General features: G+C 32.7%; 1 protein-coding gene across 1 annotated transcript in view; it reads right to left on the bottom strand.

Moving 5' to 3' along the window:
* LOC118186010 (leucine-rich PPR motif-containing protein, mitochondrial-like) overlaps window positions 1-27,179 on the bottom strand; it is a 202,506-nt gene that overhangs the window by 42,939 nt on the left and 132,388 nt on the right. Inside the window, exons 25-26 of the mRNA XM_085827326.1 lie at window positions 19,893-20,017; window positions 8,114-8,220 (exon numbers count right to left, since the gene is read on the bottom strand). Of these exons, the coding sequence (XP_085683452.1) occupies window positions 8,114-8,220; window positions 19,893-20,017 (232 nt within the window). The remainder of the gene's footprint in view (window positions 1-8,113; window positions 8,221-19,892; window positions 20,018-27,179) is intronic.

Below are 27,179 nucleotides of genomic sequence, written 5' to 3'. Positions count from 1 at the left end.
AACGGCAAGATGCCTGATAATTGTTTTTTATGTAAATTTCTTTCCTGTTAATGTTATCTTATTTATGTAAATTTCCTTCTTATTCTTTCAGAACATTTCTAGTTTGGATTGTTACAGCATGTTCACTAGCTATATATAAGTATCTCTACATTCCGTTTGAGTTAATAAAATGTCTTGAGTTTAGACTTGAGTACTTGCCTGTTCATTTGTAGGATCCCTTCATCTACGTGACAATATATATGAATTTGAAATGGTACATTATGCACTCTCTATCAGTGAAGAGGCAACACAAGTGGAAATGTGATTAGAATTTGATTGTACATCATATGCTTCCCCCTCGATGAGATAGCACAAAATAATTTCATATTCATTTATTCAAAATGGTTTATTTGTACTTCATGCACTTTCAGTTTCTTATGTGCTTAGTAACAATTATTTCTATCATCATCTGGCTCACCTTTTGTCACGGAGAAAGACAGAAAGTACAATATAAATGAGTATCATTATAAAGTACATTTTATTATTACTTTATCTAGTGTTGTTAATATCTCAGTGTGCATGCTTATGAATAATGCTCCACCATATTTACATAACTTCTCTCCATATAAAAGAATAGTGCACAGCATATTTTGCATAACTTTATTTAACGGTACAGTATACAATGTATTATAGAGTACAAAGTCTGAGATAAGACTCATTGGGTCTTCAGCGATTCTGGATTTCAGAAAATTTTAGATGAGTTTAAATCTAGAAAGATGACATGCAGAGATTATAAAATAATTTTTGTGAAATAATGAAACATTTATGACTTTCAAGGAATCAAAATTTACTCCCCCTTCTCCCAAAAAAAGTTCAATATTTATTTATTTGTTTCATTAAATACCTTTCACTGAAAAGTTTTTCAAACTTTTTATTTTTTTTGTTAAACACTAATTCTATCTCTTTAATTTTTTATATAGACATAATTTCTTATTCAATTACAAAGTTCAAATCCTGCAAATGCCTTGTTGAGAATTCCCACTAAATGAGTGAGTGAGTGAGTGAGTGATTATGGCGCAAAAACCAGAGATGATTATGACGCGCCAAACACAAGATGGGATGATTACAATTGAAGTCATTAAAATTCAATGAATAAAAACAAGTAGATAAATGTACCAAATCCACAGGATGAAGTCATATAAAAACAAGTTAAAAGCACATATTAAAATTCAAGACACAGTCTTCAAAACAAATTACATTAGGTAATAAAAGCCAATCTCTTTTAAATAGTAAAATAAATTACAATTGACCTCTCTTCCGATTAAACGGTCGAGAGGTAAGTCACAGCTATTAAAATATTTCTGGCGAAGATTATTAAAACATGGACACTCAATTAAAATATGATGAACAGATAAACAAACATTACAATTAAAACAAACAGGCTCATTTTCAGCTTTGAGAAGATAGTTATGTGTGACTCTAGTGTGACCAATTCTGAGGCGAGTCAAAAGAACGTCCTCCTTACGATTTCCAGCAAAATCCCAATGCTCAATTCTAGGCTTGACGTTTTTCAACTTGTTGTGATGCTGAACATCCCAAATTTGCTGCCATTTTTTTCGGACCTTTCCTCTGATGACACTGCAGATATCTCTAAAAGGGATAAGGCGACTGGACAGTTCAACAGCAGATTTGGCTGCGATATCTGCAAGCTCATTTCCCTTTATTCCAGCATGTCCAGGAACCCAGCAGTACAGGACTTCATAACCTCGAATCGTTAAATTTATATGAATTTTTAGAACATCCACAACCACAGGATTCTGATTGTTGGGAAAAGCTTCCAAGGATTTAAGAGCACTATACGAGTCTGTATAAACTATGAACTTTCTATGGCAGAGCTTTGATATGTACAAAAGACCATAATATATTGCAGTTAGTTCAGATGTTATGACTGAGCAAGCATGATGCAGGCATTTGCCCTCAATGTAATCTTCAAATACAAAAGCCGTCCCGACATGATCATTTGACTTCGATCCATCTGTGTATATCGGATAATAACTGCTATATTTCTGCCTGTGCTCAGCAAAGAATTGTCTGTAAACGATCTCGTTAGTGCTTGCCTTCACGTGATGTTTGAAAACATCGAGCAGCTGAATACGTGAATTTTCCCAAGGTGGGATTTCAAAGTTCTGTACTGCTTGGGGGGGCATATCAGAGAGGGAATGTTCCTCAATGATAGGGCGAAGTCTTAAAGGAAAGATAGGAATACAGGATGGACGTGTTTCAAATAATATATTACACTCATTATCAAGTAAGCATAGCTTATTGGGATGTTCAGGTTGTGATAGAATATTAAAATATTGCAAAAGGGACAATTGCTCACGCCTCAGATAAAGTGATGGTTCGTTAGAGTCAACATACAGGCTCTGGACAGGAGAAGTCCTGAAAGCTCCTGAACAAATCCGCAGAGCTTGATTGTGAACAGGATCGAGTTTTAACAAAACTGATGACCGAGCGGATCCATAAACAACTGAGCCATAGTCCAGTCTAGAGCGAACAAGGGCTCTGTAAATGCGAAGCATGGAGCAACGCTCTGCACCCCAGGAGGTGTTCGCCAACACTTTTAAAATATTTAGTGTTTTTAGACACTTCTTTCTCAGGTTTAAAACATGAGAAAGGAAAGTCAATTTTCGGTCGAACGTCACTCCTAAAAATTTTACTTCGGGCGTAACTGGAATAATTGTACCATTCAAATATAACTCAGGTTCAGGATGGAGACCACGCTTCCTACAAAAGTGAACACACACAGTTTTCTGTTTCGAAAATGTAAATCCCTGTTTGTCTGACCATTCTTGGATCTTATTCAGAGCCATCTGCAGTTGCTGCTCTACATATCTCATGTCTGCTCCTCGACAGCTAATCTGCAGATCATCAACATATAGAGATCCCAAGATGGTGGGAGGAAGTTCTTTTAATACAGAGTTTATTTTTAAACTAAACAGGGTTACACTAAGCACACAGCCTTGAGGCACACCCTCTTCCTGTTGAAAAACATCCGAAAAAACAAAGCCAATCCTTACTTGAAAAGTTCTAGCGTTCAAGAAATTCTGTATGAAAATTGGTAGGTTGCCGCGCAAGCCACTCTCGTGAAGATCCCGGAGTATACCGTATCTCCATGCCTTATCATAAGCTTTCTCAATGTCGAAGAATATTGAGACAAGGTGACTTCTTCTGACAAAGGCTTTTCGAATAGATGTCTCTAATAGAAGCATATTGTCTACGGTCGTTCTCCCCTTTCGAAAACCGCTCTGATAAGGCGATATAATATTATTCTTTTCCAAGAAGTAGACTAGGCGGCTGTTTACCATCTTTTCAAACAGTTTGCAAACACAACTGGTAAGGGCAATTGGCCGATAGTTCGAGGGATTCCTCGGGTCTTTCCCTGGCTTCGCAATAGGAATGACAATAGCTCTCCTCCATGCACTGGGAAATGTACGCTCCTTCCACACTCTATTGTAAAGTGTGAGAAGGGCACTCAGTGACTTATAGGACAGATGCTTTAGCATTTCATAATACACGCCATCCAGACCCGGACAAGACCTATGTGTCTGCAACAAAGCTCTCTTTAGTTCAACCATAGTAAAGTCTCTATTGTACGGCTCAAAGTTGGAAGAGTTGAAAGCGATGGGATTTTTTTCAGAGCGTTGCTTGATAGAAAGAAATGCAGGTGAGTAATTTCGGCTGGAAGAAACGGCAGCAAATGTCTCACCAATTGTATTTGCAATTTCTTCTATGGAGCTAATCACTCGGCCATCTTTTTCCAGAAAGGAAAGTGAGTGGTCTTTATACATTCCGCATGCTTTTCGAACTCTTTCCCAAACCCGCTTACTAGGCGTAGAGGATGTTATTGAGGACACATATGAAATCCAGGAATCCCTCTGGCTCTGCCTTCTTACTTTCCGTGCATTTGCTCTGGCTCTTTTAAAAGCTATGAGGTTTCGCAGAGTAGGATATCTACGAAAAATACCCCATGCTTTTTTCTGTTTTTTCAGTGCTTCATGACAGTCGCGATTCCACCACGGTTTCGAATATTTTAGTAGTTTTCCTGATGTTCTAGGAATGGAGAGCATAGCTGCCTGAATAATAGTATTAGTAACAGCTTCAACAGCGTCATCGATATGCACACCTTCTACCATTTGATGTGTGAGCTCTGCAATGGAAGAGAAGAGTTCCCAGTCTGCCCTGTCCAGGATAAAACGAGGGAGTCTCGTCATGGGATTTGCTTCTCTTCGTGCAAGAGACACAAAAATAGGATAATGATCGCTGTTGTACAGGTCATTTCCGACACTAAAAGTGCAAAATGGCAACAGAGATGGTGAACAGATGGCAAGGTCGAGAGCATGGAATGTCTTTGTAGGCTCATGGAAGTAAGTATCCTGCCCATTATTCAGGAGACAAAGGCTATGATCTTCGATCATCTGCTCAATTTGTCTCCCTCGGCAATTTGTATCTTTACTACCCCAGAGCAGACTATGGCCGTTAAAATCTCCTATTATGATGAAAGGCTCAGGCAGCTGCTCTAAAAGACCATTTAAATCTTGCTGATCAATATGCTCATTTGGAGGCAAATACAGAGAAACGACTGTAACAACAATATCAAAATTTGTTTGAGTAGCGACAACTTGGAGGGGTGTCGTCAAAGAAAGCACATTTGAGGGATAATCCAGTGAGGTGAGGAGACCTACACCTCCACTGGCACGTTCACCTGCAATGTTATCTTTCCTGACGAAAGAAAACCTCCGAAGTTTTGCCTGTTGTTCTGGTTTTAGATTTGTTTCCTGTATTGCGAAGCATACAGGATGATAAGCATTGATTATGGCTTTGATGTCGAGCAAATTTCGGTGGAAACCGCGACAGTTCCATGAGACGAGGGTGGCCATTATGATTGATGTTTGTTGTTCCTGTGTTCCTTTTTAGTTTTGCGCGGAAGCAGATGATCGGGAACTTCTAGACCGTCTTCCACTTCCATACTGTCTGAATCTGCAGATTCAGAAATAATTTTATTTGCAGAACTATTGCTGGGACTTCTATTTTTGGTTTCTATTATTGGAGGCACAGTTTTGGGTTTGCTCGGGATTGCTATTTCTTTATTTTGTATGGTATGTGTTGGATTTTCTTTGTTCTTGCTTGCAGGCTGCTGGTTTTTATTTGGTGGAGTCTGTGTACTTATGGAAGTTTGGGTGGCTATTGTGCGGGTTGATTTCACGGCATTGGCATATGATTTGTTCGATATAGGCTGTGTGCTTTGAACTTGTCTTCTGGCTTCGGAATACGAAATGTTCCTGGTAACTTTTATGGTCTGCACATCCTTTTCTAATTTCCATTTCGGACAGGAACGAGAAAATGCTGGATGGTTGCCCTTGCAATTTATACACAGTGCTGCAGCGGTGCAATTTTCGCTATCGTGGCCAACCGACGAGCATCGAGCGCACGTCAGGGTCCCACGACAGGACATCTTGGAATGGCCAAAACGCTGGCACTGGAAACATCGCATAGGGTTTGGAATGTATGGACGTACAGGACAATTGAGGTATCCAGCCTTAATATTCTTAGGCAGATCAGGCGATTTGAAGGTCAGGATCACGTGTTTGGTGTCAATCAACTGACCTTCCTTACGCATCTTGATCCGCCTAGCGCCACAGACATTTTGGTCAGCTAACTCGGAAACGAACTCTTCTTCTGAAACAGAGAGAAGGTCGATTTCCGAGATAACACCTCTACAAAAATTCAGAGTTTTATGCGCTGACACAGTTATAGCTACATTTCCAAGTTTGGTTTGTGACAAAAGGGAAGCAGATTGTGTTGGCGAAACAGTATCTATAAGCAGGTCTCCAGAACGGAGACGCTTAATATTCTTTGGCTGACCTATGCATGAGTTAATGTATTTGCTTACTAGAAAAGGAGACATCTTTTGCAGTTCACCAGAAGGACAAGAGACAACTAGAAAGCGCGGATTTTCAGTAGTTTCCTTTGCATTTACATCAGTACGGGTTTTCTTACTAATAGGTTTCTCAATTATTTCTATATCTTGTTTAATTTCGTTTGGGTCAGGTTTTTTTAGTATGAAAATTGAAGCCATGTTTAAAAGAGAAAAAATTCGGGTCCGACGGCCCCGCCCACCACCCCCACTAAATGAATGGTTCTCAAACCTTTTATTATATGCACACCTTTCACCTCTATTAGACAATTATTCACCCCTCCTCTTTCCAAAACTTGAAATATATATATACAGTGATGCTGCTTAATGTGATAGCAATTAATGTTATCATTTAAATATTGTTTTCAAATTATTGAAGTCCCACCCATTTACATAGAAAAACATGGATAATACTTCACTTATTTGGATCAAAAAGTCAGATAATATGAATAAAATATTAAAAGTAATTTTTTTTAAATTGAATTAAAGTTGCCGAGTAAGATAAAAATTAGTTACTGCCTTGTGTCAGAAAAATGCCAGGATTAATAAGCCAAACAGCTTTTTAGTTTGATCATTTAAAACTACATAAAGAAATAACCTTAGTTTTATGTAGATTTTCTGTAACCCTATAGGTTTTGACAGCGATCAAACAGGATCCTCCTTTTCAAAAGCTAAAATACTTTTGCTGAATTCCCTCCCCCCCCCCCTTGCATAAAATAGCTTCTGAAAACATCTACGTCAAATTACTTTTTGCCTAATTTTAAATTTAATATTAACAAGTTCTCTTCCAGTGAGGAATGCCTATGAGATTAAGGGCATTGGTCAAATAATTTTCAGAAATGTAATAAATGAACTTTTGCATAAAAGATATTAAGAATAGTTCATAAACAAACTTCTGCATTTTCCTTATTAAGATGCCTTAAAAATGCCTATTTATATTTATATTAAATTAATCAAATTCCATTTCTGTTTTGAAGGATATTTTTTCCTCAACACTTAATGCTATATGGTTATTTAAATTTATATTATTTTTTAATGTGTTTCAAAGAGGAAAAAGTAGAGAAAATGTTGATAAAAACTAAAACTAGAATAATTTTTTTAAATTTTTTTTATATTCATATACTAAAACTTAACACGTAAATAAAAAACTGACCACATGTTCTCTCTCTGGAAAAATGAAATTTCCCACAGAGGGGAATTCCTCTCTGGTTGACTGTTTCCTTTAATAAACTATTAATCGAAATTTCTTCATTCTTAAAAAATTCTTTGTCATTTTCGTCACTATTGATAGCTATATTTTCTGAATTTAAAACTGTACTACAAAATCTAATTCTTTCCTGCTTCCAGCCATTAATTATGCCAATAAAAGAAAACCACTATTAGCCACACCCAATTCCAAACAAATATGTACAGGAGCTTCACTTATTGTTTAGGTCAGATAGTAAAATATTATCCCTCTACCATCACAATCATTCAGGGGCTGAAAGCATGGTCATGGCTAACATTAATCAATATACAGTCTTTTGTCATGATGGTGTGATTCCCAGGATAGTAAATATTTATAATTGACATAAGAAATCTCTGCTAGTTGGGAAGAAAATTGCTTTTATGAAAAACTCATTTTTATGGAGTATTGCATTCTTCATTCATAAATAAATAATAATAATAATAATAATAAAACCTTGGTGGTGTGAAGGTCTGGATTTGGAACTTTATACTGTAGTTTATAATTATACTTCACTATTTGTTTTTTTATTTAGGACTGGTAATGCTTTACAATGTAAAATTTACAAATTAAATGTGATTGTATTTCTTTTAGTACATTATAAAAGTAGCCTGTTTCATATGGCCTTCACTATTATTCAAAGATTATTTATTTGTGGTAAGTCTTGAGGCATTCCTGTACATTATAACATGAATTGGTATGTATCATATTTGTGAACTATCCTGTCACACCTGCATCCTATATCTGTTACAGCATGTAGTGCACCCTGTACTCCTTGTATTATAGGAATGCCAATACATGCTATGAAGAATAAGAAGAGAATAAGAATAACTGAATTACAGATTTAGATCATTAAACCAAAAGATAAGGCATAGTAGCACTAAACTGTAAAACAACTAATAATTTGAAAATGTTTATAAAATATAAATACATACCTTAATGACTTTTAAGGCATGGTGAAGTCGTCCAGTTTCAACGAAGCTTACAGCCAGTTGATTAACAGCAACCATTTTTCCAACATTAGCAATGGTCAAATCAATAACTATATAAAAAAATAGTTATTTTAAAAAAAGCAAAATTTATTACAGGAAGTTGTAAACATGTAATTTAGATTTGAATAAATGCAATTATAGAAAGATTAACAGAATTATTCGAGAAAAACAAATCTTAGAGAGTTAAGTATATTATAACTTTTAAGAGTCTTGTTTATAATCAAGAAACATTAATTACAGCATTAAGGTGAAGATTCATCAAACCAAAACAACACAGAAAACACAATATTAAATCTATAAGTTAAAAAAAGGGGGCAACTTCTTTGGTTTCATTCATTAGATGTAAACACCCTTTTTTTTTTTTTTTTGAAAAAAATGAAACCAGATAATTTCAACACATCTTACAAATGAAAATAATAAAATTGCATAGCAAATGGCATTTGAGTATTTAAGTCAAATAAGCTAAAATTAAAGAAAGGGGGGAAAATTTATTAAGCAAAATTTGAGTTACCAAGATTTTTAGCAAATTATACCTAAAAATCAGCTACGAATCTCATAGATATGCATATAAATATACTTAACAAAAGCCAGATGTGAAATTATTGTGCATAACAATGAAAACTATTTTTTAATACATTAGTCTAAGAAATTCATTTTGAAGACTTAAAGCAATGTGATTATAGCAAATGATATTATAAAAAACATTAGACAGAATATATCAATTTTAAAGTGATACTGAAAGTTAATAAAATGTTTCTTTTGCATTTAGAAACACTTCTACCCCTCCTCCAATAGTGGAAATATTACATGAATATATTGAATTAAATACTTTAACAAAAGCAGTACTTTGAAAATATTGTTTTCTGATTTCTTAAAAAAATAATTAATTGTTTAAAAACAATTTACAGCAAATAGATTTCCTATATTGTAAACATGATAAAAGAATATAATTTAAATATAAACTGTAAATGTCTGGCTTTTTCTAATAGAATTTGACAAAAGAATTTAATAAATAAAATTTTAAATGAAAATTAGTAAAAACATTTCCCCAAATATTTGAGAACTCCTTTTTCTTCTTTAAACACCAGAAATACTATACAAAAAGGTGAACATAAATACTGCAACAGAAGATAGTATTTTAGAGAAGTTCCAATTTTGTAAGGAAATTGTTCTACAATATAGATTGAATAAATATATAAAAACCTATAGCTTTTTTCTTTTTGAAAATTCCAAATAAAAGAATGGAGTTTATTTGTAAAAACAAACTGCAATTTTTGTTAAATTCACATTAAAATTTAATACTCATAAATGCAAAAGTATCTTTGCTAGAATAATTCAATAAATGACCCAGAAAATACGAGAGTGCATATCACTTTCAATTTACGGTTTATATAAGATAAATAGGAAATTCCCTTGTCTGTAAAGAACAGATGAAGAAATCTTGCTATATAACCTCATTTGCTATATATCTTGCTATATTAACACATTCAGCGCCACGTCAGCCATCTGTGGCTGACACTAGACTTTCCGTTTAAACCGCATCGACCACCTCTGGCTGACAGTGTGTAACATGATATATAACTATAAAATTTACACTTTTATGGAATTACAGAAAATTTATTTAAAATTTACTTAACTTTGATTCATTACAGGACTAATGGATTTCATTGAAACATGGTAAACATAAAAACAGTTCTCCTTTGCAGATATTACAAAATGTGACAACTCTTTTATTCTTTTTTCTGGTCATTACTCTATCACCTTCTGTTGCATTTTTATCATAACATAATTTACAATATTTCCGTACTTCAAGGGCCTTTTCCTGGTTTTCTTTGGAGTTTATGTTGTCGTTTTTTAGATATTCTTGCATTTTTGTTCGATGGAATGTCTTTTTTTCACAACTTGTAAGGGATAGCGCTAATTCTTTCCGGAATTCAGTAATGCTAATTTTCTGCTTCGTAATATCTGTGTATGTTACTATTTACAACCGTAGTATTTAGTAATAATTTGAAGGCTAGTTTTCGATACCATTTTATGGTCCTACGTAATGGAGTGGTGTAGGCATTCATTTGGTCAGATAAGTCGACGGTTGCCTTTTGTCTATTGTAGTCTACTATAATTTGTGGCTTGCACTTATTTCCAGATTGGCATTCAACATTCACCATTTCTAATGAGTGCTTTGTCGATAGAACTAGGATGACCTTCTTATCTCTCCATTTCAAAATGGTTATTCCTTTGTTATTTTCTTTTGCCACGATTTCTCCTCGTTTTAATTTTGTTGATATCACTTGCTGTGAATTTCCTAATCGATTTGCACATTATGTTCTCACTAAATACATGTTTTTATTAATTAATTTTTCCACTAATTCTAAGCTTGTGTACCAAATGTTACCTTGTGTACCAAAGAGACATTTCCTTGCAAAGATTATCGGATAAATCTTTGCAAAGAGACATTACAATGTTAGTAGGCATAGTATTTTCTTTTTCTGAAGTTTTCCCTGTGTATACATGGAAAGCATACGTACATCCTGATCCACAGCATAACTTAAATATTTTAATTCCATATTTGTGGCATTTTTGTTTTAGATATTGCCTAAATATAATGTGGCCTCGAAAAGGAATCAAGGATTCGTCAATGCGTATGTCCTCAGTTAGTTTGTAATATTTTTGGTAGTTGGTTTCCAAAGTTTCTAAAACTGGTTGTATTTTGAATAAACGATTTGAACCATTATTATTTTTGCTGTCTACAAAATGTAGCATTCCTAGTAAAAGTTCAAATTCGTTCCTTGACATGACTGTTTTCAGAAATGTTTGCGAATAAGCACGATCACTGGACCAATATTGGTGCATAGCGGGTAATTTTACTAATCCCATTCATATAATCAGTCCAAAAAACTCTATTTCAGATTTACTTGTCTCTGAATACTTTGCCAAGTGCTGCATGTATCCACCTTCTACTTTCTGTGATGCACATAAGTTTGTCTCTTTGGCAATTTCCTCGATCAATTCATCCGGAACAAATAATTGATAGCTGGTTTCTACAGTTATATATGATACTATATGCAAATGTTCACATACAAATCCAGAAGAACGTGTAAATGGCACCATCTTTGGCTGATTACCCCTCAGGTCATGCCCTTCTCCAACAATTTCCTCCTGCTTGTCAGATGATAAAAATACATCCATTCAGGGCCATTTCCTAGCAAGAATAATTTCATTGCTGCTATCGCTTTCACACTCTCGGACTGACATTTTGATTCTCAGGGCTAAAGAAAATTTTTGTTTGTACGGGGCCAAGAACTGCAATGAACTGGTTTGTTGTAAAGGGAACACCGATTTGATAAAATCTTATCTAGTCATAACTTTACCATTGGCAAAATATTAAAGAAAACAAAACAGATTTGGCACGTAATGTGTTGAATGAGTGCCTATAGGAATCACATTCCAAACGTAAACTATCTTCTACTGCGTTAAGAATCACAGGCCCTACAATAACAGCGCTTTTATGCAGCACGCATGGCCTAAATGGGATTGCCTAAGAAATATGCGTGGCGCTCAACGTGTTTCCAGCATTTGCAAATAAACAGCCAATACCACTATCTAGAACTCCTTTTTTACAAGGCCAATACCTCATGGCAACCTAGAACACATTTTAGATCTAGTTAGAAAAAATTGCTATTATTAATTTGTTAACATCTGCCCTCTCTTTATACAGAATTAGGATGGCTTTTTTTTTTTTTTTTTTTTAGAAGCAATTATTTCTAGACATGTGAAATTTTTCCAATAAAATGTGTGTGCAAAATTCTCAAACAATAAAACTGTACATGATAACAGATGTACACCTTGCACAAAAAAAAATAGGAATAGTTCTATATCTCTTGTTCTCCTGGACCGATTGTAGAAATTTAACTTGCGTTTCTCATGTCTCGAAAGTGCAACTTGGGATATATATTAGATTTATATATTTGTTCCAACATAGGTATTCTGACATAAAATCGGTCTTTATCTCCAATAACATATAAATTTTTTTCCAGATTTTGATTCTACGACTCAAATTATGCCAAAGTGCTAAGTTTTGTAAAAATCACACAGGTACTAATTCAGAAGTCAAACAACAAAAATCAGCGTTATATTTACAAATATAACGCTGATTTTTGTTGTTTGACTTCTGAATTAGTATTTATTTGGCGTGTTATTGTGTCTTAATCACACAGGTAGTTTAAAAAAAATTTTTTTTTAGATTAGCTCCCCTGTGTTAATTGAATTTGGTATATATATATAAATGTAATAATAAAATTTCATAGTCAAGAACACACTTAAAATTCTAACTGTATGCTCTGTTCATTTTTAATGGCGACGTTCTCTTATTTGAAAGTACGTGGAATTAAATCCACAGCTTCGTAGTCAAGTTTTTTTTCCCGCATTTTCTACACATACAGTTATAGAATGTTCTGGAAATATTTAAAGCGAACTGGATTGGCTGACGAGGCTGACGTCATTTCTTGGAAGCTCCGCCTTTCCAGAGGCTATAAAAGGACTCGCAAAAGAAATATTGGGGCTTTTTCTTAAATGTCACGATGCAGTAAAATTCATACAAAAAGTTATTAGTAATTCTTTTTATTTACTCCCTATATATGATATTTGTAACTGCTATTTCCCCTGAACAATAATAAATGGTTTTTAAACTTATCGTCTGATTATTTAAGCTACGACTAAAGCTGAGACATCATATATATATATATATATATATATATAATGTTGTATGATCTTAAATTCATTTAGTGCAAAATTAAGTTATTCTACTAGTTGCGCAATTGCTGCAAAGTAAGTTAATAATAATTTATTTACTAAATAATATTGATTATATTATCTCCTAAGATTAATTATAGTAGAATGATCTGAAGAGTGAATTCATACTTAAAGTTCTATTTCGAAAGGTATTTTTAAGTAACTTGAATGCAAACTGTTAAAAATGTTTAGCAGGGACTGGAATTAAATCATGAATAACAATTGTAAAAGGAATGAATTAAAAGCAAGAATTAAATTAAATGCAAGTAATCATTGTCATTGATCAGAAATTAGTTGACTTTTCAAGGGGAACAAATCAACTCGTAATTCAGAAGTCAAACAACAAAAATCAGCGTTATACCTACAAAATTTTCACAGGACTAGTTTCGATGGTTTTACCGAACCATCATCTTCAGCTGCAAAACCGCAAATGAACAAGATAGGAAATAATGATTAGATAAGATAAGAAAGCCTGGACAAGAATAAGCAAGTGGCGCCATCTGTCGGCGAAACCAGAACTAAAACATAATTTCTCTAAAAGCCGAAGGCAAATTTGGATTGGAATTAGCATCGTTAACTAGAACAGAAAGATTTTTATGAATGTGAAATGCCTCTAGAAAATCCAGTTCTCCAATGGAAGATGTTTTTTGAATAATTTTGGCAGCAGAAAAATTGAAAGTGTGATTTTCGGACCAACAATGTTGAGCAACAGAAGACTTCTGTGTTTCCTTTTTTCTAACATATGCCTCATGTTCTTTGACGCGAAATTTTAAGGCTCTCTTAGTTTGGCCAATGTAAATTAAACCGCACTGGCAAGGAATCCTATAAATACCCCAGGAATTCATATCCGGAATGGGGTCCTTGAGTATAGAAGTTGGAATTTTATTGATGGAAGAATAAACAACCCGAAAGTTAAATTTCTGCAAAATATGTGCAACTTTATAGCTAATTGATGGAAAGAAGGGAATGACAACAGAATTTTTATAATCTCCTAAAACAAGAGTGTGGCTTTTAGTGTGTTGAGATGAGAATTTTTTAACTGCTTGATTAATAATGTTGGGTGAAAAGCCCCTGTCAATAGCTATTGCTTTTAAATAATTTAGTTCTTCATCAAGGGCTAGTTTGGAGGAGCAAACTTGAAGAGCACGGAAAACATAGGAATAAAATGAAGCTAACTTTTGTTTAGTCGGATGACATGATTTAAAGTGTGGTGGAAGGCAAACCGATGAAGGTTTACGGTAAAATGAAGTACTAAAGTTGGATGTGTTACGTGTGACCAGAATGTCGAGAAACGGAAGAGAATTGCAAGTCTCAAGTTCAAAAGTGAACTGAATAGCAGGATCAATAGAATTCATTGTTGAAAGAACTTTATTTAAATCATCTTTATTACCTTCAAACAGGGTAAAAGTATTGTCTACGTAGCGGAACCATGCCGGGAAGTTTAAAGTTTCAAACAATTTTGATTCATAATAATGCATGTAGATATCAGCCAGGATGGGACTGAGGGGCTCCCCATGGCTAATCCCTCAGTTTGCTTGTAATATTTATTTTGGAAAACAAAATGTGTTTGTTTCAAACAGAGATGAGTGAGAGAAATTAGCTCATCAATTTCGATGCAAGAGAAATGAAATTCGCGAAGTCTGGTTTCTAGACATCTTAATGCACCCTCCACTGGGGCATTGGTGAATAATGATTTTACATCAAAAGAAACCATGCGTAAATTACTAGGAGAAATGTTTTTAACCTTTTTTACAAACTCTATTGAATTTTTTATGGTGTAAATGTTATTGTCTAATAGAGTGGAAAATCTAGAAACTAAATATTTAGCTAAAGGATACGAGGCAGTACCTAAATTTGATACAATAGGGCGGAAAGGAATACCACTTTTATGAATTTTGGGAAGAGCATATAATCTGGCACAATTCGCAACAGATGGGATAAGCGAATGTTTTAAGTTGCTTGAAATAATTTGCGAAGATTTGATCGCAGTTTTTATTTTGGATACGTCCGAAGGTGAAGGATCTTTAGGGATCGGATTATATGGTCCTTCGTTTAAGAGTTTAGTGACACCATCGATGTAAGTGTTCTTATCCATGACGACTATCTGGCCACCTTTGTCGGCCTTTGAAATGATAATATCCGGGTTAGAATGAATTTCGCGCATTGTAGCTCTTTCTCTCGCAGTTAGATTTGGTTTCAAAGGTTTATTATTGAATTTCACATTATGAGCGATAAGATGCCTAATCATTTCTTTCTGTGAATCTGAAACTTTACTGAACTTGAAAGCTTTTTCGATAGGAGCCAAAATCTTTGGAATCGAGGGTTTACAGGTTTGTGAGAAGTTAAATTATATTTTAGAATTCTCTCTTGTTCTTCTGAAAGACTAACATTAGAAATATTAACTATTGGCTTGATGTTTACAATGGGAAGATTTTTTGAACTACTTGAACTGGAAGACTGTAAAAGAAGTTTTTCGAATTTAACTGCAAGGGTGTTTTTATGACGGTTAACTGCATTCTCCGTTCTAGACCAAGACTTTTGTTCAAGGGCAGTGAATTTTGGATATGTTTTAGCTAGTTCCAGATGAAGCTTATAGAGTTCATGTTCAATTTTGGACAATTGTTGACGTGTATCCCTTATCACGGACCGAAGTAAGGCAAGTTTGCAATTTAGAAACATTAGAAATACTAACATTAGAAATATTAACTATTGGCTTGATGTTTACAATGGGAAGATTTTTTGAACTACTTGAACTGGAAGACTGTAAAAGAAGTTTTTCGAATTTAACTGCAAGGGTGTTTTTATGACGGTTCGGTAAAACCATCGAAACTAGTCCTGTGAAAATTTTGTAGGTATAACGCTGATTTTTGTTGTTTGACTTCTGAATTAGTATTTATTCGGCGTGTTCTTGTGTCTTAATTAAATCAACTCCTGTTCAATGAAAAATAATTAAGAAATAAATACGAAATTGTTTCGTCCTTTACTTGAGCAATAAGGTGATGCCAAACCGGCAATTCAAGTCAGGCCAAACATTTCGTGATTAGAAGGGATTAAGAACCAATGCAGAGATCCAAAGAACTCATTGCGATTAAGTATTTTAGCTAATTTAATTTTGAGTGAAAAGCAATTTCTGCAGTAAATGTGATATCGCTCGAGTAAGCATTCCCAGACACCCTCGTTTTTACGCATTTGAGTTCAATATTATTTGTACAAATTAAACATTGGAAATGGTCTTATGAAATATAATTCTAAGTAGTTGAAATAAACATTAGAAAATTATAAAATATAAGAAAATAATGCAATGTTTGTAAAAACAAATCAAAAAATAAAAATAAATATAATAAGAAAAGTGAATATATATGAAGATATAAAGATTATTAGTTTTATTAAGTGTAAGACAATTTGGATAAATCTCTGAGTGTTAAATTTTATTAAAATTATTAATCGTAATAAGGTCATCAATATATCTGTAGGTGTGCTTGTAGTAATTTAACTCTTGTGGTTGTAGACTTCTTTGGAAGTGAAATTCTTTGATAAATAGAAAGATATTATAGAGCGAGGTACTGGAATGTGAGCCCATTGGCAGACCTCTGACTTGTTTAAAAGTTGATTTTGAAATTTGATGTAGTTATGAAAAAGTGTGCATTTTAGGTAGGTTTTCCATTTGTTAAGATTTATAATTGTGAGCATATCAGGAAAGAGTTTCGGTAGATCTAGTAGACTAGTATAGATTTCTTCTAGAGGAAGTGAGGTATATAAGTTTTCAAAGTCATAGTAGTTAATGCTTTGTATGTTAATTGTTTGAATGGCATTAATGACAGGAGTCTTATTATGGATGATCCAGCAATAGTTATGATTAGTGTTACAATCATTGAAAATAAATGCTCACAATTATAAATCTTAACAAATGGAAAACCTACCTAAAATGCACACTTTTTCCCAACTACATCAAATTTCAAAATCAACTTTTTAAACAAGTCAGAGGTCTGCCAATGGACTCACATACCAGTACCTCGCTCTGTAATATCTTTTTATTCATCAAAGAATTTCACTTCCAAAAAATCTACAACCACAAGAGTTAAATTACTACAAGCACACCTACAGATATATTGATGACCTTATTATGATTAATAATTTTAATAAAATTGAACACACAGAGATTTATCCAAATGGTCTAATAATAAAACTAATGATTACACTTAATAAAACTAATGATTCACAAAATAGCATAGACTGTCTTGATCTTCAAATCATTAACTATAAAAAAATTTTACTTTTTGACAAAACAAGAAACTTCAATACTAACAAATTAATGAATTGGAATTCCAACATATCCAAAAGAGTAATTAACAATACAATAATAAATCAAATACAACAAATTAAAAATATCTGCACAGATACGATAGATCTGCAGCACAAAATTATGCTCCTTATTAAAATTCTCAAAAATAATCTAATACCTAATCAATTTATTAACCATTGCCTTAAAAGAGCAGGCGTTAATACTCACTCTAAATAATTTAACAGATACAGATATGATAATTTGTTCCTAAACCTTAGAAGGCGGTATAAGTTGGATGACTATCAGTTGAAGGATTTGCACATAGTAAAATTACTAAACTGTATATAATCTAAAAAGCTAATTATCTTCAGACTTATGCTGTTACTAAAAAAACGGGCCTATTTCATAATCTTTAGTCTGTCAAACAGCTCTTTGACAGTGAAAATTCCTTTTTTCCTTTCTTAAATTCTTCATCGTTACGACACGACAATTAGCCAGAAATTAATTAACTTCCATTCACTAGTATTTTCAAAAAAATTTTAACAGACGGTTTCACTCAAATAAGAACTCTACAGCTTACATCCCTCAAGAACTCCTAGTCCCTCCCACACCATAAATTACTTCACACAAGTCTTGCCGACTGATATAATTCAAAGCCCCCGCTGCCGCTAAAGAATTTTCTGAACACAACCCTTCTGAGTCAGATGTGAAGAGAACACTTTGCCCACTCCCAACTAGAAAGAACGTAAGCTAATTAATGCTTTTTCTGGCCTTTATATCTTCATGTACAACATTAATTTTTCTTATTATATATATTTTTATTTTTTGATTTGTTTTTACAAAGATTGCATTATTTTCTTATATTTTATAATTTTCTAATGTTTATTTCAACTACTTAGAATTATATTTCTTAATGACAATTTCCAATGTTTAATTTGTACAAATAATATTGAACTCAAATGCATAAACACGAGGGTGTCTGGGAATGCTTACTCGAGCGATATCACATTTACTGCAGAAATTGCTTTTCACTCAAAATTAAATTAGCTAAAATACTTAATCGCAATGAGTTCTTTGGATCTCTGCATTGGTTTTTAATCCCTTCTAATCAAGGAAATGTTTGGCCTGACTTGAATTGCCAGCTTGGCATTGCCTTATTGCTCGAGTAAAGGACGAAACACCTTTGTATTTATTTCTTAATTATTGTTCATTGAACAGGAGTTGGTTTGTTACCCTTGAAAAGTCAACTAATTTCTGATCAATGACAATGATTACTTGCATTTAATTTATTCCTTTTACAATTGTTATTCATGATTTAATTCCAGTCTCCGTTAAACATTTTTAACAATTTACATTCAAGTTACTTAAAAACATCTTTCGAAATAGAACTTACTAAGTATGGATTCACTCTTTTCAGATCATTCTACTCTAATTAATCTTAGGAGATAATACAATCAATATTATTCAGTAAATAAATTATATATATATATATATATATATTAATATCTCTTTTTTTTAAACTTACTTGGTTTTTCCTTTCACATTTCAAAATTTAGGTTTATTCCAAATAAAATTTGCCCATTTTTAATGATTTATTTTTTAAATTTTTATAAATTCTTCGAAAACAATTTTGAATTATAACCTATAAAATTTTTACCATCATCTTAAAGTAGATGTATTTCTAAGTATACCTGCAAAAAATTTGAAGTTTTTATTCAAAATTTCCAAAGATATATGTGAATTTATATATTAGCCCATTTTGAAATTTGCCGTATTTGTCATAACTGATAAAACTCTAAATATGGTTTACGCATTTTGTTAAAACTATTTGAAAGTACGAACAATGCAGCCTTTTTTCTGCTCATGTGCAATGAAAAAAGAGAAAGGAAAATAGGTTGCTATAAATTAAGAATTTCACCAAGTGAATTATTCTTGGTGCAATATGAAAAAATGCACCCTGATAAATTTTTAAATTTCTAGATAAATTTCTCACCAAAAATTACAAAATTTAATATCTAAGTATATTTTGAGTCACAGAATCGAAATACGGGAAAAAATTGGTATGCTATTTCAAAAAAGTCCGATTTTTGTGTCAAAATACACGTTGGAATAATGCTATACATAAATGTAATGTATATCCTATGTCATGCTTCTGAGACATGGAAAACACAAATTAAATTTAAATAGGTCCAGTAGAATGGGAGATATAGAAGTGCTCCCCTTTTTTTGCAAGGTGTACAATAGAATTACTGTGTACATAACTGCATACAGAATCTTAGAGTAATAACTGGGAAGTGGTATGAGAGAAGTTAATTGCCTTCTTATTTTAGCAGAGTTCATATGAAGGCAGAAACTATTACAGAGAATAACAATCTGATGCCAGTCTGAATGTGATTGCCAAATCAAATCATATCAGCCAGAAATCAATCTGTAGAATCAATCTACTCAAGTCAAAACTCCATTTCACTACTAAAAGATATCCATATACCTTCTATTTTAACCTAGGTTGTAAATTAAATTATTTTTTCTCAGCCATAACTTTAAATCTGAATTTATTTAAAATACTTATATTTATTTCTCTACCATACTTTTCTTTCTGGAAACTACCCTACTTTTCTGAAATATACGATAATTTTCTGAAATATACTATACTTTTTTGCAGATTGAAATGATCATCATTAGAAATGCAAATCTTCATCAATGAGCCCAAACAAGGAGCAACTTTGTAATTCACAGCACAGTTCCTATATTCATTTATTGCACTTTCTAAATCATGCCTAAAAATAGAGAGAATTATTATTATTATTATTATTATTACTATTTCAATTTAAAAATATTAATACAGAGTTTTTTCAATAAGTTATACCTTATTACTTTTTGAATCTTTCTTATCTTAACATTTAAGGCATCTTAGTGGAAGAGATTAACACAATTCTCATTCAGTTTCTTCCTGTCTATCACATGTATACAAAGGCCTGTGAAATGCTATGCTTTCCTTATTCCATATTTTTCAGTATCTGATATTATGTAGTTAAGACGGTAAATTGTTAACTGTCATTTTTACAACTATTTGATATAGCACAACATCAATGATTCTCAAATTTTAACAATTTACTGTACCACATGATAATAATTTATCTTTATTTAATGACGCATTGTCAGTCTTTAATGCTTATCCTGATGATGTTTATTTTTAAAAGTATGATGTTCATTAGCAAGAGAATTTATGGTTTGCAACATGGTAATGTGAAATCTTACAGCACAATCTTTTATAAAATTGGGATATTCTATTCAATACTACTTCTATTCAATACTTAAGAATTCATATCCTTATTTAGCTAACTTTCTCTTAAAATACTTCAGACTATAGTTTCCATACTTATAGGAAAACATGCATCACTTTTCATATGTGACCACATGTAATGTGAGCCACATATGACTGTGGGCCACATATGCTATATTAAGCTACATATGGTAGTGAACATTATTGCTCCTTTTAATTCTCTTTTATCGATTATTATCTATTTTGTTCATGTTAATGGCAAAAACCAATCAAGTCATTAAAATCAAACACCTATTTCTAATAAATGCTGTCATTAAAATCAAAGCCGGTATAGTGGTTAGGGAAGCCTGATTGCGATACCAAAGGGCCCGGGTTCGAATCCCGGAGCAGGCATGGATGTAAAATTGCCCGTCCCTTCATAGGAGGTAACTGTGATCGCCTATTGGGTGCCTCCATAATAAAATGGCCACCACTTCTGGCCTTAGTAGTGGCCAATGCCGTTAAGGGCAAGTGCCCACCATTCTGGAAAAAATAAATAAATAAATAAATAAACAAACACATACTTCCAATAAATGCTATATAGCAGATATTTTATATGTGCTTGCATCACCATATTCATAAATGATATGCTGTTTTCCAATAACATAAAACAACTGTTAGAGGTTTGCGAAAGCAATTTATTAGTGCTGTACTTGCAAAAGTTATCTGAAGTCATTTCCATTATTTTCCTAAAACTTTTACACAGCAATAAATGCAAAAATACTATTGATACTAACAAATGTTCGAATTAAAAATAATATACCCATGGAAAGGTGCATAATTTTTTATTAAGACTAACTTCAGCTTCAGAAGAGAAAAGGTTTTCGAGATATAAAGAACTCATAAATTCCAAACTGCATTTAAAATTCATGGTACTAGTATACAGTGAAAAAGCAATTCAGAGCCCAAAGATAGCAGAAACAAATATTTTGACAACATGAAATGTTAGCCTACATTTCATAACATTTGAGTAAAGGCTGGAATGGTAAAGCAGTTTAAATAAAGCCTGATTTACGATAAAGCAGTCAATAATTATTAGTGAAGGACTTTCTATGAGAAAATGTTTGCTATTTATGGTACATGAAAAAAAGGACATCATAAAAATTCTTATTCCGTTCCACCTCTAAAAATTAACACTTATCAATATACTGCCACTACTGTTCATGGTCCTAACAGCCACTTTAGCCCAACGGCAAACCCAGATTCCTAAAATGGTCAAAATACCATGACCATATCTAGCCTCTATAATGTAAATTTTTAATTTTCAAATTGAACACTTCCTCTGAAATATTTTATATGCCAAGCTAATGTAAAATGATAAAGAAAATTAGCATTAATTCATGTGAGAAAATTTTTTTTAATGTTCCCGATGCCATTATAACACAACCATATCAAACAATCCCTAATAAAATTACTATTATAGTTAAAGCAGAAGTGATATACATATATTCCGACAGATATAATGTTAGATGCAGCATAGATTCCCTTTTAAAAATTAAAAAGATAATCATAGAGACAGGCGATTCTCAACCAGTGGTACACGTACAAACACATACAAAGAAACAAACTATTTTTAACTATTAAATTCCAAAATTAAATACCCCAACATCCTGATTAAGTTTTTTTCCCTAACACGCGTAAATTCATGCGATCTGAGGTCAACAGTTTAAGGTCAACAGCCGCTCATAGACTTTAGCAAAATAATCAGGCTTTATTTTCAAATATTCTTTTAGCTATAGAAATAATTTGTCACAAATGATGTTTTTAAAAGGTGTACCAGAAATGGATATTGCGATCGATTTAGCATGTCTACATTTTATGTTGGCACTATTTTCATGCTCATATTGCCCTATTTTCAATTAGATTAATTTTTTAAGTCAATTTGCTGTTTCTAACAGCAGGTATTTTGCTTCTTGTCGCTTTGTATTCCTTCCTTTTCTATACGATTACAAAACAAACCTAGATTTTCAAAATGAAAAAATGGCTAAGATTGACTAAGCGGAAAAGTATTGATTCATAGGTGATGAGTCCAGGACAATTTACTATCATTAGGAATATTCAAATGAAAAGCAAAATTGTTTACAGAAAATATAATGAAAGTAATTTATCATTTGGGTTTATTTGGCACGGAGATGAAATGGACCTCAACCTCAAAGTGCTGTTTGCAGTGAACTATTACCCAATCAAAGTATGAACCATCGTTTCTTAATCTTGAATCAAAGCATGCAAATTTAAAGGATAAATCTGATGAATATTTTAAGAGGAAATTATCAGAGTTCATAAATAGCAAACAAGTAATTATGGTACATGAAAAATAGGACTTCATGAAAATTCTTATTCCATTCCACCTCTAAGAATTAACACTTATCAATATACTGCCACCACTGTTCATAGTCCTAATAGCCACTTTAGCCCAATGGCAAACCCAGATTCCTAAAATGGTCAAAATACCAGCAGCTAAAGATACCAAGTTAATATTATTCAGTGAAAAATAGGCTAATGAACTTAATAATATTTTGTTATCAAATGATACAGTTAAGGTGACGAGTTCATGAAATGACAAATTCCAAAAAAGAGACCCTTATTTGCACTGTAATTGGATGAAAGCACACTGATACAACGACTTTGTTCAATTGTTTGTTTACATACATTTCGAAGAAGATAAACGAACTGCCAAAAAGTATTTACTTTGTTAATCTCTTCATGGTAGAGGAACTGGAAATGAAATTTTTAAAGTAACTGAATATTTTATGTCTGAGAATGATATTCCTTGGAATAATGCATTGCCGTATGCTTATTCCAAGGAATATCATTCTCAGACATGGATGATGATCTGTGATGGAGCTCAGGCTTTAACAGGAAAACATTCCAGTGTTATTTCTCAAAATAAAGAGTCGCATTTGAAACCGTCTGTTAATTTACTCACTGCTGCATTCAGCGTGAAGTTTAAGTAGCCAAAACAATCCCCCCCAAAATTAGAAATGATTTTGAATCATTCTTGGTTTTAATTTTTAACATAATTTAATTTTGTAAGGACAAAGTATTAACTTATTCACCATTAAAGATAAAATAAATGCTATGATAAAAAAACACAAGCTAATAATTAAAGACCTGGATAATAATATTTTAAGCTTTTTACTACTTTTAGAAAATTTTCATACCAGAATTTAATTTGGAAATAAAAAAAAAGAATTAGCATCCAACAATAAAAATCATTGTTTTTCATTAACAAATAATTTCAACATGTATTTTTCCAAGGATTTTGAAAAATGAAATTGGATTAGAAATCCATTTTGTTCAAATGTACCTAAAATTGTATCTCGTGAGGAAGAACAACAATTGATAGAAATTTTTTGTGATCGAACTCTAACTGAAGATTTAAAAAATAACACACTAGGAAACACAAAATAACTTTTGGCTGAACTGAAAAAAAGAATTTAAAGGCATTTCAAATAAAGGTAGTAAATTTTTATTGTCTTTTTGCCCAACTTATTTATGTGAACAAAGATCTTGAATGTTATATTTGAAAAATATAATACAGAACAAAATTAAAAGTGGATCTTAATTAACAGTTAAAGGTGAGTGAAAGAAGACCAGACATAAAGAAATTGATCTCTCTTAAACAGGCCCAAATTTTGCACTAAATTTGAAATTAAAATGTAACTTAAATTTTGATAGTTAAAATGGTAACCAATTTTTAATCTAATATTTTTATGTGTGCATATTTAATAGAAATAAACAATAAGTTGTGCAAATGGCAAAATATTAAATTTAATATTTCTATTGAGAAATTAAAAAATAATCATTGGAATGGAATCTGAAAACTTCAAAAAATTGCTCACTGGTGCAGAAATTACTTTATTTTTCTAAAACCTATTTTTAACAGTGGAAGTAGTAAGTAAATCTCCATTTACTTTAGGTGTTTTATAACTTTAAATAGAGTCTTTCATATTAACTCTAGAAGCAATTAGTTCTTTAAAAAATGCAAGATGTGGGTTCCGTTGGTTGAGTATTCTAGATAAACATTTTAGCCAGTGTGTACATGCATGTTTCAAAATTTTTCTTATTTCAGTACCATGCAGCTGTTGGAATTGTTTTAATTTTCCCTTCCTTTTACAACTCCTTTTAAAATACTAATGTACAACAATGTGTTCATCCATACTTATTGCCCCTTTTTCTGCTGCTAAATTTAAGGTGCATCTCATAATTTGCAAATCTGAATTTTCATTTTTAAGATGCCTGCAACACCAGTCTTCAAGCCTACATTACTGGTGCATTAAATGCTAAGCAACTTTCCTCAGGAATGGCAGCCTTTCTAAAGTGGGGAGGGAAAGTAAACTAAACTCAGTTTCTGAAAACACTGGATTAAAAAAAAAAAAAAGAAACAACAACTGGATACAGTTTTGAATCGGTATTGCTGCTTCCATCCGTACAGAGGCAAAATGGAATTGTTTTAATGCAATCTGTAACTGAAGATTTATTTTTCATTCCTATTTCTTTAACAATTGCAGCCTTTTGGTGCTTGCACTTGAGCATTTCCTAGCGATTTTGCTATCGGAAAACATCTTTGTAAATAAAGCTGTAGCATGATATGATGCATTCAGTGGCGGATTATGCTCCAGAAAAGGCAGAGAAAAGGCATTCTGCATTAAAAACTTTTTGGTTCTTTGTTTCCACAGAAAAAATAAACTTACTGAGAGGGCATTTCAAAAGATCACCAGTAAAAGGGAGAAATTTCAACACTAAGAAGTAGAACTGGATAAATAAAACTTTGACAGTATGTTTATGCAACTGAAAGATGACATTCCAAGCAAACCAGAAAATTACAATATAGGTCTGGCATTAATGTCATTATAATGAATATGCATATCAGGATGAAGTATTTTATGGGAGTTCTTTTTCTTAAGCCCATATCACACGGCATTTGTTTCACATGAACTGTTTTAAGACAATTTTTTCTGCCTGGTTTGCAACGGCAATGGAAGAAAGACACGCAATTTTTTCCCCTTCCTTTCGGAAAAAACTACAAGTTGTTCGTTTTCAACCAATCAGCTATCAACTTCGAATGCTATCAGCTTTTTTGTAATGGAGAACCAGTTTCCCCTGTATTAACCACAAAGCAATCTGTGGTGAATGGCTGTTGTGACAAAGCAGAAAAATTGTTCTTCCGAAACAAATGGACATGTGATATGGCCTTAGAAAATCAGTGGTCTGTGTTTGCTTAAAGTGAAAAATGCCTGCAAGGTGACAGCAGTATCAGTGCAGTCATTTGACTCAATTTCGGTAAGATAAAATTCAAGCAGCCTTTGAGAAGGTTGACTTTCTTACTATGAGATAGTGCAAAGAATAAGGCAAGATATTTTTACTATCCGTTGGCAGTAGTGATCCCATGAAGGAATCTAGCCTGATTTTGTGATTTCAATCTAGCCTAATTTTGTCCATCTCTCAAAGAAGAAGATTGATATATTTATAGGATGGCACTAGCAAAACAGATGGCATATGTGAGAAATGGCAGAACCACATGAATTGTCTCAAATCACTTACTGAAAATTAATGCTCACATCACGCTTTCATGGAGACCTGTAGACGTCTTAATGACGTCCTGAAAGCTTTTAAAGAAAATAATGATTTTTAACACTAATTTAATCTTAAGAAGTCCTAACAAATTAAAAAGAATTTCAAGAAAAATAAGGGAATACATACACTCCAAATAGATTATCAATAGGTGTCCTGGTTTAGGATGTGTATGTGTGTATAATTTATCCCCGTTCCCATTAGGTTGAAGCTGAAGATGATGCATTCATTTCATAGGGCCAGTTTGTGGCCAAGGCAAACAGGGTCAGTCCCCTTAACTGATAAACTAACCCACTGCAGGATCCCTTTGGTGGATTTACAACTAACTTACCAATCATCCTTATATGCAATTTTAGTGATGTCAAATTAAAGCCCACTGGAAGGCAGAATGGAGATATATATTGCAGACGAAAATCCTTTCTACCTAGATACTATTTATGGGCATATAAGGATCAAAATGAGGTCTGATGAACACTTGTTACCAAGTTGTGACATGATTGTAGGGAGGGATTTCTTACACTAATGGCATTCTTCTCTTGTGAATTATAATAGTGAATGAAATCAATGCATTGCAACTCATCAGTGGTTTTAAGGACACTTGTTTTATTAAAATAATGGTCATCATAGCTGCAATACAGCATGCTTTTTAAAATGCTAATATGCTGTCTCGGCTAAAAAGATCTCTCTCCCAATCACAGAGCACGTACAAGACATAGCTGAAAGTTAACTTCATGCTCCCCCATAATCATTCTTGCTCAGTTCCCTGAGAAATTTATATTTACACATCTGCATGTCTGCAATCAATACACTGGTAATTACACATCTTGTAAAAATAATTTTAAATTTAACATGATAATGCACACATCAGTTGCATACAATAAAATATATAGACTAATGCCCGAAATTTATTTATTGAATGAAACTTCTGTTTAGTAATAGGATTTCATTTTCCATCACTGTAAGGGATGATGACCTCCGTGTTTCACCTGATTTTCCATCACTGTAGTTACATTTACTAAGTACATCAAATGAATTACCATTTA

This window comes from Stegodyphus dumicola, chromosome 11, assembly GCF_044657685.1.
Source record: "Stegodyphus dumicola isolate Sdum_Otavi_A_Nest chromosome 11, ASM4465768v1".
Lineage (NCBI taxonomy): Eukaryota > Metazoa > Arthropoda > Arachnida > Araneae > Eresidae > Stegodyphus > Stegodyphus dumicola.
Note: the sequence above shows the minus strand (reverse complement) of the source record. Positions and strands in the feature narration are given on the sequence as shown.